The sequence below is a fragment of the Plectropomus leopardus genome, chromosome 18 (genome assembly GCF_026936395.1).
Source record: "Plectropomus leopardus strain MGB_pleo_1.0 chromosome 18, ASM2693639v1, whole genome shotgun sequence".
NCBI classification, from domain to species: Eukaryota; Metazoa; Chordata; class Actinopteri; order Perciformes; family Serranidae; genus Plectropomus; species Plectropomus leopardus.
This window is the reverse complement of record NC_142193.1, coordinates 27,362,662-27,379,653: the sequence shown is the minus strand read 5'-3', so window position 1 is coordinate 27,379,653 and position 16,992 is coordinate 27,362,662. Positions and strand designations below refer to the sequence as shown.

The following is a 16,992-nucleotide window of genomic DNA, read 5'->3' as shown; positions in this document are numbered from 1 at the left end:
CAGTTACATTCCTGAGAGTTAAATATGCATATTTTATTTCAAGGTGAACTGTCTCTTTAACACAGCTGCTATTAAATACACAACAAACAAATGAGATCCAGTAATAAATCTTAGTATTGTTTATTGGTCACATATTTAACAGTTGGGAGAAGAAAGAGGTTCAAGGCCTGATTTCTGCTGAAAGGGCTTAGTGGTACTTCCTCCAGCGATCATGTTCTGCAAAATATGGAGGAAACAATTTACTGGTTATGTGCGCACCTTTTAAAATAATGATGAAATATTGTATCTATCTTTAGAAATACTGTTGTAAAAACGTGTGTTTCTTACTGATGTGGTCGTATTGCCACACGTAGCTCAGTACCACGTAGGCCCCGAGCACCATGGCGACACCACCGATGCCTCCTCTCTTCACATCGATGTACTTGCTGTAGTATCTCTCATGGCCTGGAGGAGAAAGACAAACACCAAAACTGTTAGACTCAGTTTATACAGATACAGATAAAGAGAGCTCTACAAGCTAAAATATGTTAAAATACATGCTTTTTTGTTGTTTTTGCAACAATCTATGCTATGGCATGTGTCATTAGGATCGTTTATGCTGTTTTGAGGTGTTTTAAGCTGTTTTTAGGAATTGTCACATTTTGACTTTTTTGCCATACTATAGCCTTGCTTTTTCAGTCATTTTTTCGATATGCTTTTTTTTCTTATTTTGGCCATTTTTGCAACGATCTATGCTATGGCATGTGTCATTAAGCTCTTTTATGCTATTTTGAGCCGTTTTTGGCTATTTTTTGGACATGTCCTATTTTGACATTTTTGCCATACTATAGCCTTGCTGTTTTGGTGGATTTTTCAACATGCCATTTTTTAAAATGTTTTTGGTGTTTTTTGCAGATTTCTATGCAATGGCGTGTCTCGGCACGTTATTTTATACAGTTTTAAGTGGTTTTCAGCAGTTTTTTGGAGAGGTCATATTTTGACATTTTTGCCATACTATAGCCTTGCTTTTCCGGTCATTTTTTCGACTTGCCAAATTATGATGTTTTTGGCCATTTTTGCAACGTTCTATGCTGTGGCATGTGTCAACAGGCTCTTTTATGCTGTTTTGAGGCGTTTTTGGCTATTTTTGGGACATGCCATATTTTGACATTTTTGCCATACTATAGCCTTGCCGTTTTGGTGGATTTTTCAACATGCCATTTAATGGTGTTTTTGGTCATTTTTGCAGATTTCCATACAATGGCGTGTCTTGGCACGCTATTTTATGCGATTTAAAGTGGTTTTAAGCCATTTTTTGGAGAGGTCATATTTTGACATTTTTGCCATACTATAGCCTTGTTTTTTGGTCATTTTTTCAACATGCAAAATTATGGCGTTTTTGGACATTTTTGCAACATTCTATGCTATGGCATGTGTTAGCAGGCTCTTTTAAGTTGTTTTGAGGTATTTTAAGCTGTTTTTGGGAGATGTCATATTTTGACATTTTTGCCATACTATAGCCTTGCTTTTTTGGTCATTTTTTCGACGTGCAAAATTATGGCGTTTTTGGCCGTTTTAAAAAGAAAGAATGCTATTGCATGTGTTAGCAGGCTCTTTTAAGTTGTTTTGAGGTATTTTAAGCTGTTTTTGGGAGATGTCATATTTTGACATTTTTGCCATACTATAGCCTTGCCGTTTTGGTGGATTTTTCAACATGCCATTTAATGGTGTTTTTGGTCATTTTTGCAGATTTCTATGCAATGGCGTGTCTTGGCACACTGTTTTATGCGATTTAAAGTGGTTTTAAGCTGTTTTTGGGAGATGTCATATTTTGACATTTTTGCCATACTATAGCCTTGCTTTCTCTGTCATTTTTTCGACTTGCCAAATTATGATGTTTTTGGCCATTTTTGCAACGTTCTATGCTGTGGCATGTGTCAACAGGCTCTTTTATGCTGTTTTGAGGTGTTTTTGGCTATTTTTGGGACATGCCATATTTTGACATTTTTGCCATACTATAGCCTTGCTTTTTCGATCATTTTTTCGACATGCCAAATTTTGGTGTTTTAGGCCGTTTTAAAAAGAAAGAATGCTATTGCATGTGTCATTAGGATCTTTATGTTGTTTTGAGGTGTTTTAAGCTGTTTTTGGAGATGTCATATTTTGACTTTTTGCCATACTATAGCCTTGCTTTTTCAGTCATTTTTTCGACATGCAAAATTATGGCGTTTTTGGCCATTTTAAAAAGAAAGAATGCTATGGCATGTGTTAGCAGGCTCTTTTAAGTTGTTTTGAGGTATTTTAAGCTGTTTTTGGGAGATGTCATATTTTGACATTTTTGCCATACTATAGCCTTGCTTTTTGGTGGATTTTTCAACATGCCATTTTTTTATGTTTTTGGTGTTTTTTGCAGATTTCTATGCAATGGCGTGTCTCGGCACGTTATTTTATACAGTTTTAAGTGGTTTTCAGCAGTTTTTTGGAGAGGTCATATTTTGACATTTTTGCCATGCTATAGCCTTGCCGTTTTGGTGGATTTTTCAACATGCCATTTAATGGTGTTTTTGGTCATTTTTGCAGATTTCTATACAATGGCGTGTCTTGGCACGCTATTTTATGCGATTTAAAGTGGTTTTAAGCCATTTTTTGGAGAGGTCATATTTTGACATTTTTGCCTTACTATAGCCTTGCTTTTTTGGTCATTTTTTCGACATGCCAAATTATGGCATTTTTGGACATTTTTGCAACATTCTATGCTATTGCATGTGTTAGCAGGCTCTTTTAAATTGTTTTGAGGTATTTTAAGCTGTTTTTGGGAGATGTCATATTTTGACATTTTTGCCATACTATAGCCTTGCGTTTTCGGTCATTTTTTCGACATGCCAAATTTTGGTGTTTTAGGCCGTTTTAAAAAGAAAGAATGCTATGGCATGTGTTAGCAGGCTCTTTTAAGTTGTTTTGAGGTATTTTAAGCTGTTTTTTGGAGAGGTCATATTTTGACATTTTTGCCATACTATAGCCTTGCTTTTTCGGTCATTTTTTCGACATGCCAAATTTTGGTGTTTTAGGCCGTTTTAAAAAGAAAGAATGCTATGGCATGTGTTAGCAGGCTCTTTTAAGTTGTTTTGAGGTATTTTAAGCTGTTTTTTGGAGAGGTCATATTTTGACATTTTTGCCATACTATAGCCTTGCTTTTTCGGTCATTTTTTCGACGTGCAAAATTATGGCGTTTTTGGCCATTTTAAAAAGAAAGAATGCTATGGCATGTGTTAGCAGGCTCTTTTAAATTGTTTTGAGGCATTTTTGGCTATTTTTTGGAGAGGTCATATTTTGACATTTTTGCCATACTATAGCCTTGCTTTCTCTGTCATTTTTCGACATGCCAAATTTTGGTGTTTTAGGTTTTAAAAGAAAGAATGCTATTGCATGTGTTAGCAGGCTCTTTTGTTGTTTTGAGGTATTTTAAGCTTGTTTTTGGGAGATGTCATATTTTGACTTTTTGCCATACTATAGCCTTGCTTTTTCAGTCATTTTTCGACATGCAAAATTATGATGCTTTTGGCCATTTTAAAAGAAAGAATGCTATGGCATGTGTCATTAGGATCTTTTATGCTGTTTTGAGGTATTTTAAGCTGTTTTTGGAGATGTCATATTTTGACTTTTTTGCCATACTATAGCCTTGCTTTTTCAGTCATTTTTCGACATGCAAAATTATTGTTTTGGCCATTTTTAAAAAGAAAGAATGTTATTGCTTTTGTTAGCAGGCTCTTTTAAGTTGTTTTGAGGTATTTTAAGCTGTTTTTGGGAGATGTCATATTTTGACATTTTTGCCATACTATAGCCTTGCTTTTTGGTGGATTTTTCAACATGCCAAGTTTTTGGTGTTTTTTGCAGATTTCTATGCTATGGCGTGTCTCGGCACGTTATTTTATACAGTTTTAAGTGGTTTTCAGCAGTTTTTTGGAGAGGTCATATTTTGACATTTTTGCCATACTATAGCCTTGCTTTTTCGGTCATTTTTTCAACATACTTTTTTGTTGTTTTTGGCCATTTTTGCAACACAGAATACTATGGCATGTGTAATTAGGCTCTTTTATGCTGTTTTGAGGCGTTTTTGGCTATTTTTGGGAGATGTCATATTTTGACATTTTTGCCACACTATAGCCTTGCTTTTTCGGTCATTTTTTCGACATGCCAAATTTTGGTGTTTTAGGCCGTTTTAAAAAGAAAGAATGCTATTGCATGTGTTAGCAGGCTCTTTTAAGTTGTTTTGAGGTATTTTAAGCTGTTTTTGGGAGATGTCATATTTTGACTTTTTTGCCATACTATAGCCTTGCTTTCTCTGTAATTTTTTCAACATGCCAAAATTTTTATGTTTTTGTTTTAAAAAGAAAGAATGCTATGGCATGTGTTAGCAGGCTCTTTTAAGTTGTTTTGAGGTATTTTAAGCTGTTTTTGAGATGGTCATATTTTGACATTTTTGCCATACTATAGCCTTGCTTTTTCGGTCATTTTTCGACATGCCAAATTATGATGTTTTTGGCCATTTTAAAAGAAAGAATGCTATGGCATGTGTTAGCAGGCTCTTTGTTGTTTTGAGGTATTTTAAGCTGTTTTGGGACATGCCATATTTTGACATTTTTGCCATACTATAGCCTTACTTTTTCTGTCATTTTTTCATTTTTTCGACGTGCAAAATTATGGCGTTTTTGGCCATTTTAAAAAGAAAGAATGCTATGGCATGTGTTAGCAGGCTCTTTTAAGTTGTTTTGAGGTATTTTAAGCTGTTTTTGGGAGATGTCATATTTTGACATTTTTGCCATACTATAGCCTTGCTTTTGGTGGATTTTTCAACATGCCATTTTTTTATGTTTTGGTCATTTTTGCAGATTTCTATGCAATGGCATGTGTCAACAGGCTATTTTATGCGATTTAAAGTGGTTTTAAGCCATTTTTTGGAGAGGTCATATTTTGACATTTTTGCCATACTATAGCCTTACTTTTTCAGTCATTTTTTCAACATGCTTTTTTTGTTTGTTTTTGGCCATTTTTGCAACAATGAATACTATAGCATGTTTAATTAGGCTCTTTTATGCTGTTTTGAGGCGTTTTTGGCTGTTTTTGGGTCATGCCATATTTTGACATTTTTGCCATACTAAAGCCTTGCTTTTTCTGTCATTTTTTCGACGTGCAAAATTATGGCGTTTTTGGCCATTTTAAAAAGAAAGAATGCTATTGCATGTGTTAGCAGGCTCTTTTAAGTTGTTTTGAGGTATTTTAAGCTGTTTTTGGGAGATGTCATATTTTGACATTTTTGCCATACTATAGCCTTGCCGTTTTGGTGGATTTTTCAACATGCCATTTAATGGTGTTTTTGGTCATTTTTGCAGATTTCTATGCAATGGCGTGTCTTGGCACGCTATTCTATGCGATTTAAAGTGGTTTTAAGCCATTTTTTGGAGAGGTCATATTTTGACATTTTTGCCATACTATAGCCTTGTTTTTTCAGTCATTTTTTCGACATGCAAAATTATGGTGTTTTTGGTCGTTTTAAAAACAAACAATGCTATGGCATGTGTCAGAAGGCTCTTTTAAGTTGTTTTGAGGCATTTTTGGCTATTTTTTGGAGAGGTCATATTTTGACATTTGTGCCAATTTGGTTCATCTTTGAAGACATAGTCTAGTTTGATGTGTTTGGGTCAATTTTAATGACATCCTAATTTATTAATTTACGTGAATTTTTTTCTTCATTTTTCATAACATAGCATAAGGTTTTTCATGACTTTGGACAACTTAATAAACTATGACGTTTCATGATTTTGGAGGATATGCTATACTATGACTTTTTTCACGTTTGGACGACGTACTATACCATGATGGTTTTTCATGATTGTCGACAACATAGTATACTTATGCATTTTGTTGTTTATTTTTTTAAATAATTTTTGACGACATTTCAGAAGTCGGCTCACTTGTTAAACGTTTTTAAGTCATGACAGAGTTTAAGTCAGAACAGGTTTTCTCACCCCTGCGAATGGCTGCGATGAGACCGTTGGGACTGAAGTCGCGACCTCCAAGCCAGGTTCCCAGTTCACCCAGTTTCACGTCCAACAGCCGCTTCTCAACTACGGGAACTGGTCACAAGAGGAAACAGCAAAGAGAGTTTAAGAACATGTTGTGGCTCTGATTTATAAATGAAGTAAACAAACACTTCATCCACAGGATTTTAAAAAGTAAATGTAGCTAAAGAGTAAATATTTAACAAGTTAAATAATCGGTCAAAAGAAAATTATTCTGCAAAAATTTTGAAGATCTTTCAATCAACCAAAGTTGGCAATCATTTCCAGATTCCAATATTTCAAATATGAGGCTTTTGTTTATCGTACGTACCAGGACAAAACATAAAAGTTACAAACGTCATCTCGGATTCTTACAAATTTATAATGGGCATTTTTGACTACATTACAGCGTTTTTGGGGCTACATCTAACAAATACTTTCCTTTCTTCATTTGTGGATTTTTTTTAAATACACAATTAGTTGCTTAGCCTAAAAAATAACAGAAAATGGTGAAAAACATGAATCAGTGACTCCCCAAGCTCAAGATGATGTCCTCAAATGTCTTGATTTGTTGGCACCCAAAAGACATACAGTTTGCTATCGCATTTTTCCTTTCAGATTTAAACCAATTACTCTTTCACCAGATTAACTGATAATTCATTTGGTAGCTAAAAACTATTGAATTAATAATTTTAGCTTTACAATTTATAGACAAGACTAGTATTCAAGACTCTTGATAGCAAACTAATTAATACACACAACAATCATTAACTGCATTGACTTTTGACTTTTACACTAGCTGTTTTCATCCACCAAATCATTACTATAATATCAATATTATTGTATTACTTGCGAAATCTTACATTAATGAATCTAATTTTTCCAATCATTGACCTCACTCTTCAATTTTTGAAAATGATTTCAAATAATACATTACATCAATTATACAATCTAAAAGTATTAACGCTACTACAACCTTGATTCTGAGTACCATGAACATTTCATGTACTGATTTATAATTTCTGTTTGTGCTCCAATCCCTTGTTTTTTCTGTTTGTTGTAATGTTTTATTGCTGTTTGTAAACTTACTGAGACATGAATTCACAATTTTCTTGCGCTGCAACAATTAGATGCCGTACACAGCCAATTTAACTGCTCGAACCTGAGCAAATTGGTTTGATTTCTTAAATCTAAAGCATTAAAAAAAAAATAGAAATTAGTAAGAGAAAGTGCCCTAAAGATTTGTATTTTTAAAAATTGGGAAGGTGTTTTGAAAAATTATCCTTAAAAAAGGAAAAATGAACTAGATGAATAATTATTATAATTACACAATTAAATACTGTTTACAAAACAAAAATGTATAGATATATTTCAACATTGTCATCGTTTTTACTTAACAAAAACAAAAATAAAACATTTTACTTATTTATTTATTTAATTTATTTCCAGGTAACTTTCTGGTAACTTTTTGATAGATTTTGGGGTCATTTAGAGAAGTTTTTCATTGACTTTTCCTTGTGTTTCTGGAAGAATCAAACCAACTTGCTCGGATTTCAGAGGGTTAATAAACTGTAAAACAAAAAAAACTGCTCGTTGTTTCCTGTGTGGAGCTAACTTTTAACACAGTGGACATTTAGCATGTGTGTAGCTACATTACAGCTCCAATCAATGAAGTTATCTTAGCCCATCGGCTAAAAAAAACACAGTAAAGCAAAACACGACGTTTTGTTTTATTTCTTTGCGATGAATTGCTTAAATGATGAAACTGTATCAGAGTTTGTACAGTTTGGGGTAATGTTTTGCACTGTGGGTCTGCAGGCTAACGTGCAAGCTTGCTAGCTAGCGAGGCGGTTATATCCGCGTAAAATGCAAAGACATCTTCAAAGTAGATGCTTCGTCCGAGTTGCAATCACATCGAAAGCTTTTGTTCAACAAGCATCAAAAGTTAAATGCCCAAAAAGTAACTCTGAGATTCATTTTTACTACAAAACACCGGCAATGACACGCAAAGTCCTTGACGTGACTTCACGGATTCACCGAGGCCTTCAACCGGACAAAAGCCTTAAAGTGACTCACCGACGGTTTCCCGCCAGAAAAACACACACTGCACACGTTAACGCGGTGATATACCAACGACTAAACACAAGATAGATTAGAAATTACGATTATTTTAGCAGAGGACACGCTGTTTTACCTGGTCTGTCCGCCATCTTGAAATTGTGCAAAGGGATTCGCCGCGCAGAATCATGGGAATAAAAGGACGAGGTGCATTCTGGGAGGAGATGTAGTTTTTTGGTCGATGCGGTAGAGGGCAGCAGAAGACATAAAAACAAGAGTCCCATAATTAGACCAAAAGGATTTACAATCAAAACACGTTACACAGAAAAACGACCATCTGGTGCAACAACAAACAAGGTGTATATGAAGATCTCCTCCAGAAATGTTTCAGGAAAGAGAAACTCCGTTTGTAGTTTATCACTCAGGTGTAATCACACCTGTGGTGGTAGCTACTTCCTGACTGTTTGCACATAAATTTCAGCAATTTGTTGTTTTATTGTGCATCAAACTCTCAGCTAGTTTGTGCATTTTTCACCTTACTGTCATCAATTAGTGGTTTAATGATACTAAGTTATGATGGCTTCTTTGTTACTATACTTTTTATTTTTGGGACTATCTGTACTTTACATAAGTCTTTTGTATTTGTGTCAAAATTCTGACAGCTTGCTAATTTAGTCAGAGCATTTAGTTATTCTTTTACTTTCACTGATGCATTTTATATGATGAGATTACTTGTGATATTTAAGTATAAATAATAAACATCAGAAAGCCTGCTTTAAAATATTCAAGTAAAATCTTAATAGGCAACTTTAACTTTCATTTTCTGTAAAGATATCCATACTTGTATGGCTTTTAGGTACTTCATCCATCAGCTGTTTTACTTCAATAAAATTAGCAAAACACTGTTACAAGTACAAGCCCCGCCCTGCATCAGCATCAAAATGTACTCAAAGTACCAAAAGTAAAAGTACCCATAATGCAGAATGGCTATTTTCAGAATAATATATATTACTGAATTATAGTTATTGATGCAATAATGTTTTTCATCACTTAAATTGCAGCTGGGATAGATCATTTAAAAGGTCCAATGTGTAAGATTGCAGATTGCAACCAGCTGAAACTTTTCCTGGTCAGAATCCCTTCAGTGTTCATAGCTGAGGAGGTTTTTACTGGGAGCCGAATTATCCACAGAGGTCTCTTCCTCTCCAAAACAAACAGAAAAACTGACTAAAATCTGTAAAAACACCCAATAAAGCAGTTTCACATTTCAAATCTTTGTTTTCTTTATGCTGTTTGGCATGTCGGAGAGTGCCTGTCCAGAGGTTTTTTCCTTTGAGCTGAATTGTTTACAGCAGTCTCTTCCTGGAAAAAGACAAGGCTGTAAATGAACAAACTGCTGAACATCTGGATTAATTCATCAGAGACAAAAAGGTGAACACACATCAGCATGTGCTGCACTGGCCCATCTTGGACGAGCCAAACAGCTTTTGAAAAACACTCATTTGTAACATGAACTGCTTTAATCTGTGTTTTTACCGGTTTTGAGCATCATATTGGTTTGTTTTTAAGAGGAAGAAACTGTTGCGGATAATTCTGCTCTCTGTAAAAACCTCCAGAAAATGAACACTGAAGGAATTCAAACCAGGAGATGTTTCTGCCTGTTGCAATCCTCACTACTAGATACCACTAAATCTCTCTAAATCTTGCACACTGTACTTTAAATCATTGATATTGGCATTTATACTTACATATATGTTGAATGTGGCATTATAATTTGAGACCTCAGCTTTTCGGGTATCTAAATAAATCATGTTCTGATTCCTCAGATTTTTGTTAAACCTCTCGCTCCTTTAAAAGTGGGTCAGATCTCATGTATTCTGAAACAGTGACCTGAAGCGTTTACCACACTGGTGTCTCCTGACAGTCTATCAAAGGTTTTTTTTTTCAAGAGAAAGCAGACGATCAATGAGCAGCACCACAGTAGCTCCGGTGCTCATAATGTACCTGCAGATACAGTGAAGATCTTATTGTGCTTGTGTGGCAGAGGTGGTGCTGTGGTCCCTTCTCAACACGCCCACCGATCAATACACCCCTCTCTATCTCATCTCTCTGTCTCCCTCTCCTGCACGCACACACACACAAACACACACAAACAGAGTGAATTGGGGTGTGTCATGGTGGTTTTGGCCTTCATCCAAGACTGAGCAGCAACCTCTTTGCTTTATTTGACTGATTTTCCTGCTTCACTCTAATGACTTTCATTAGATGGAAGACTCATAAAGATGTCCAACATCCACCCTGCTTTCCCTTTTTACCTTTTTTATCTGCCTCTCTCTCTCCTCTCACCACACACACACAAACACACACATGGATTCACAGAATGTATTCATGTATCCACCTACCTGTCACGTAGGTGGATACCTGACTAATTGTGTTGTTGAACATGGATGAATCTTTACCAGGTTTTAGTCTTTGATGTTGATGATTCAGCTCTCTTTACTGGATGTTGACCCAAATGTTCCTCCGCTCCTCTCTTTTCTTCTCTCCTGCATTACACAATTTGACAGACACCAAATAGTCCAATCAGAGCCCTTTATTCAACATGATTTATTTATTTATTTTTTTACAATTGCTAAGACTTATTTCTTGATGCCTTCCATGCTTTTAATCAAAACCGACTCTTCTGACAAAATCAAACAATAATCTTAAAAACTATTTGCTTTCAGATCATATACAGCCCATCAGCATTAAGCAACAACCTCCAAGGCTGAAAATAAAGCTAACACAGAAGTCCAAATAACTGCAGTTCCTCTAATGGCCACTAGAGGTTGACTTCAGAACAGAGTAAATCCCTACAGACCCCCATGTTAAAATCACTAACTTTAAAGCAGAAATAAACATGTTTAAAGCCTGGTACAAAAATTTCTCTGTCACTAGGTTCAAAATAAAAATAAAAAAATTAAAAAAATTAAATATATTTTTTAAGAACTCATTTGTTTATATAGATTTAAAGTTATACATAATGGGACGTTTTGAAGCTTTGTTTGTCAGGTGGACGCCATCCATTGACAAGTAGTGACCATGATGACAATGGATAAGTACTGCAGCCATGCTGTAGCTTTTCAGTGTGTTTTCAACACATGAAAGTTAATTGTGATGTTTTTGGTTGCCTAAAAACATCTTGATCAGTGTTTGATTGTGCTAAAAACCCCTCTGAGCGTTGTCATGTGCTTTTGTTGCCTAAACATAAACATGTGCAGCATCATCGCACCATGAACATCATGGGGACGTCATGGTAGCAGCATCCTCAGGACATCAACGGCAGACGCAAAAGGATACCTAGAGAGTAATATGTGGACGTGGAAGTCCACTGTAAAGTGGCAACATGTGACGACTTGGGATGAGAACGCGCTGGGTCTGCATATAAAGTAAAAGCAGCTTTTTGGTTTCTATTGGTGAAGGGTTTTACTCACAGAACACAGGTGTGTATCAAAATGATGAAATGGGATGTGATAATATTACACACAGACTCTCTCTCTCTCTCTCACATACACACACACACACACACACACACACACACACACACACACACACACACACCGCTTTGTCTCAACCTGCATCTAGACAACATACTCGTGGGTTGCTCACAAAGATTGCTGAAGATTCAGTTGCTGAGACCCTCAAAGATTCACTCTGTGTCTGAATATGAGTGCAAGAACAAAAATAAAGTGCTCTGAAGATGCACATCTACTCCTCTTTCATTACAGCCAATAGGAACGCCCTTTCTCTGTAATTGGCCAAATCTCCAATCACATATTAGATCTCCTAAAACATGAAAACAGAGCCAAGAGGAGGTGCACAAGTCTAATTTTCTCTCAGACCACTTAAAGATACTATATATTACACTCAAAGTTTTTAATGGCATTTTTGCCCGATGAAACCAAAACAAAACTGCCTACCCAAGCATTAATGAAAAATATTAGTGCAGCTTTAAAATTGTGGCAGACTGACAACAGCGACAGTGTCCCCTTCAGTGTCTGTACTGATGAAAATGAAGCTAATGAATACAGAAAGTCCAAATAACAACAAGCTGCACAAATCCATTTTTACAGGCCCAGTCAAATAAAAAGGTGCCAGTTGGGCAGAAAACACTCCTCTCCTCTCGAAGGTCACACTCAGTCACACACACGGTTTAACCAACATCTTGCATGTGGCTGATCTACACACAGAGCCTCTAATCCAATCTCCCTCGATGCCACTGAGGAGCCAGCACACGCCCTCAGAGGTGGCAGATTCCCAAATGCACTCATCGAACATCTACACACACTTAAACATACAGAGACGTAAACACACCGTGACGGACTGACACACTCGGCAGAGATAGACGCAGGAACACAAATTTCATTTGGGCTGCAAAGGTTACCGACAACACTGTAACATAATCTCATTTGGAGAGTAAACCCGCACGCAGACGCGACCCTCTGGTCCAGGTTCACCTGGTTGTTTGTTGGTTTTGTTTGTTTGTTACAGCACAGCCCGGGGCCTCGCTGTACTTCAGAGGAGTGTGTACCGGCTACACACACACACACACACACACACACACACACACACACACACACACACACACACACACTAACACACGCACAAAAGCACTAGGGGACGGACGATTTTATTCCACCTCAAGAGGCAGGTGCCCTCGAGGTCTGCCACAGAGACAGCTCTTTGAAGCTGATGGAGAGAGATAGAGGGAGAGGCAGCCAGAGACAGAGGGGGGAGGGAGTTTGTGCGGCGGTGAAGAATAGACGGACAGACAGGGATGAAAGAGGATGAGGGCAGAGAAGAGATGAAGACTGTAAGTACAAAAGGGGAAACTGGCAGCGGGACGAGGACGATGGAGGGAGATGAAGGATAAAGGAGAGAGAAGGGGAGCAGACTGAGCGGTGTCTCTGCACACGGCTCTCTAATACACATGACCTTTAAACAGCCACTGTCCCAGTCACTCCCTGTTCATCCATCCTTCATGCTCCACATCCTTTCATTTTCTACACTTCTCCTTGTGTTTTCTTAAAAAGTGCCACTTCTCTGCCCTTGCCAGCAGTTTTTTCTTCTCCCTATCTCGCTGTTTCCTCTCTCCTACATTGATTTCTCTCCTCTCTCTTCCTGCTCCTTTGCCCTCTGTGTCTCTCTTCTTCTCTTTCACCCTCTTAACTGACTCCTTGTCATGATTGCCGTCTCCTCCTTCTCCTCCTCTCAGTGACCTGTGTGGGTTTTTTTATTCTTCTCTGCCTGGTCGAGAGCACGCAGGTGGAATGACAACAGCTTTAAAACTTGAGCAAAATGGCTTGATTTATTTCAAAAACACAAGAAGGAGGCAATGAGCGAAAAAAAAGAAATGACCTAAAAATTAGCAAGAAATTAGTTAAAAGTACAAGAAAATAACATGAAAATGATTTGTTAAAACTAAGAAAGTAAATTAAAAAGTGTTTAAAAATTCTAATTATTCTGTGACATAATTTGAAATACGTAGTTATGAGAATTGGAAATAAAGTCTTTCCCTAGCTTTGAAAAAAAAAATCATTTTCTAGATCTACTTATTTATTGCAATTTGTGGAAAATTTCTTACCAAGTTGTTGCAAGAAATAAATAAATAAAAAAAGAAAATACACAAAAAGTTAAAAAAAAAAAAAAAGACCGGGTAAGGCAAACATGACAAAGGAAAAGGTGCTTAAAAATATAATAATTCTGTAAAATAGTTAAAAATATATAATTAAATTATATAATTATGATAATTATTTTCCCCAAGCTTTTTTTTGAAGATATTTTTTAAATGTATAATTTCTTAATAGTTTTGCGGAACGTTTCCTACTAAGTTGATCATTGCCTTTTTTTCCATGTTTTTGAAAGTAATAGCACTAATTTGCTCAGATTTCAAAGGTTTGAATACGTGTGAAAGGCATCTGAAAGCAGCACAAGAAAAGTGATGTTGCGTCAGGTTTTAAAGGGTTAAGAGACAGGCAGATAGGAGGGATGGGTTGTGGGTAATGGGGTTTATCAACCCTCCTGTTACTACAATAATCTCATTAGAGATATGGAGATCATCAGGGGAGCGGCTAAAAGGAGCTCACTGGCCTGATGAGGGTCCCGAAGGAAACCTCTGTGTGTGTGTGTGTGTGTGTGTGTGTGTGTGTGTGCGCGTGTGTGTGTGTGTGTGTGTGTGTGTGCATGCGCATGCGCATGTGACAGACATGGATGAATAAAGAGAGCGAAGAAAAGGATACTACATGTGCAGAAAGGCTCCTCAGGGACCGTTTCATTCCTCGCAGCGATAATGGCTTCAGCCACTAAATCAAACTTTCCCATTCACATTGACGTGCACACTTAAATGTAATGGCCGCTAATGGCACGTTGAGTAATCGAAAGCTACGCTTCTGCTGAATATGAAACAGTGCAAAAAAAGACCTTAAGTAGATGTCAGTTTTTGCTTAAAGAGCAACTTATAGGTGAGAGATCTGGGTGGATTAATATAGGAAAATGATGGAGACACCACATTTAAAAAACATATATAAATATAGACGACAGGCTTGAGCGGTATCACTGTATTACAGTTTATCAGGGTATTTAAAAAACCAGAATATATGTTTTCCAATACTATCATGAATACAGGCGCTCCTCTTTCTATTAACTCATTGCATGCAGTGCACAGCATGCACCACCAGAGTTCAGTCTCTGGTCTCTACTGGTGGAACAGACAGTTGAACTGAAAGACAACACGACACCTAGTGCTGTAGAAAGAAGTTACAGGACTGTAAACAGCCGGCGGCCAGCAACAGCAGAGAGAGATGAATAATGGCATGTTTTTACATCTTTCAACCAAACACACTGACTTTTGCCCACATTTTTGTGCATTTATGACGTCAACTCATGTTATAAAATAACATCATCAATGTTAGTATACTTGCCTGGCATGCTTTTTAGTTAGTTTCCTTGCTTGCTACAGCTAATAGATCCAAATACTAAAATGTGCAACTACTTAAAGTAAATTATAGCTACTAGGAACAAATAAAAAAATATTTAATTTTTTACCGTCAATAGTTGACACTGTTTCCATGCTTTGTCATGACTGGGCAAGTAGGGTATCACTGAAATTTCACAATTTCCCACTTGTAAGTATGACTTTAGAGTGCCGTTTATGTGCTCGTAGCTCATAAATACAGTAAATATGAATGCAGCAATATAGATAGATAGATAGATAGATAGATAGATAGATAGATACATAGACACATAGATACATAGAGAAAGCGGCAGTCAAAGGAGAGAAATCTTCTTTCATGGTTGAGATAATTCTATTCATAGTTCTTCTCTGTTTTGCTGTTTCCCTTTCAAATCTGATCCGCGCTCTCTGGAGAGGTTTGTCTCTCTGTGCGTGTGTGTCAGTGTGTGTTTTTTGTTTGTGTGCATGTGTGTGCTTCCTCTCTCAGTAAGTTCAAGCTTTGTTTTAAACACACAATGCACACACACACACACACACACACACACACACACACACACACACACACACACACACACACACACACACATCCCTAACAAATACCCGCTCTCAAAGTGAACGCCATGTAACCAAAGCTCAGAGACACTCAGAGAGCCAGAGTTCAATTACTCGTCTCTCTCGCTCTGCGTCTCTCATTATCATCGTCTCCATCTTACAGCCGTTGTTTATTAAAGGTTGCTATGTAACAACCAGACCCTTTACCATTTCAATTACACAGCCCTGCTTGTGTGCGCGCATTTGTGTCCTCCGTGTGTGTGTTTGAGTGTGTGTGTGCTGTGACTTTATTTTTCTCTGTCCTCAGCTGCAGTATTTCACAGTAAAGCAAGAGGACCAGTCTGTGTCTAATCTGCTGCAGAGGCTTAAGGCCAGGTCGACTTCACCTTCCCCTGCCATGCAGACAACACTGTCACCGGTTCATTTTGTCCTTGTTAGGAAACAAGTAACACTGATACAGAGTTTAAAAGTTACACAAGATTCGACAACAATGCTGGCGGCTCGCTGAGGCTGTACATAACCCCTTAAAACCTGGACTGACATCAGTTTTCTTAGCAGTTACACTTTTGAAAGTTCAGCAAATTGGTTTGATTTCTTCACAGAAAAAAGGCAAGGAAGAAATTGGAATAAAAATGTACAATAAATAATAAAGAAGTGGCAGGAGAATGACCTGAAAATTAAAGGATGGGGGTGGGGGATTATTCAAAAAAACAAAACTATATTTCTAATAACTGTAATTATATATCTACACAGCCACAGAGTCAGCCCCATCCCTGCTTTTCCAGCAGTTTTTAGTGCCACCAGTCGTAGGTGTTTTTAGCCAAAATATGATCTTTTCCTAAACATAACCAAGTGATTTTTGTTCCTTACCCGATCCACATTAACCACAGCGTTGTTGAGCAAAGTTTTAACATACACACTAAAATATTGTACAAATGCATTCATGGTTTGCAAAAATGTACAATGCAAACACACATTTTTTACTCTGGCGATTGAGTTGTCCAATTCAATCAAGGTGTTGTGGGCTTGTTCCACATTATTAAAGGTATAGGATTTAATGAAAAAAAAATTCCCATTGGAAAAAAACAAAGCCTACACACTGTCGTAATCTGTCAGATTTACAAAAGCTTGCATCTTGCAGCTCCTGGCTTCATATAAAAATCTGCTACATCCAGCTTTTATCTACTGGCAAGTGCTTTTCACTTTTATAGGGATATATAACTGCAGTAATGCAGTAACAATCCAGATTTATGTTGGGTTCAGGAAATAATAGGGCAAAGTGGAGGAGAAATGGAGGACAATGCTGGCCAAAGATGCCACGGGCAGTTTGTGCTCAGGAGGATGAGCGGGTCA

The 16,992-nt window shown here is 37.1% G+C and overlaps 1 protein-coding gene across 1 annotated transcript; it reads right to left on the bottom strand.

Annotated features, from left to right (window-relative positions):
• Positions 1–96: 96 nt before the first annotated feature.
• Positions 97–8,298, bottom strand: atp5mf (ATP synthase membrane subunit f). Its single transcript, XM_042504886.2, has 4 exons — positions 8,233–8,298; positions 6,006–6,113; positions 328–444; positions 97–216 (listed from the first exon to the last, which is right to left on the bottom strand). Exons 1-4 carry the CDS (start codon positions 8,246–8,248, stop codon positions 188–190), a joined length of 270 nt encoding a protein of 89 aa, XP_042360820.1. The 5' UTR covers positions 8,249–8,298; the 3' UTR covers positions 97–187.
• Between the last annotated feature and the right edge of the window lie 8,694 nt (positions 8,299–16,992).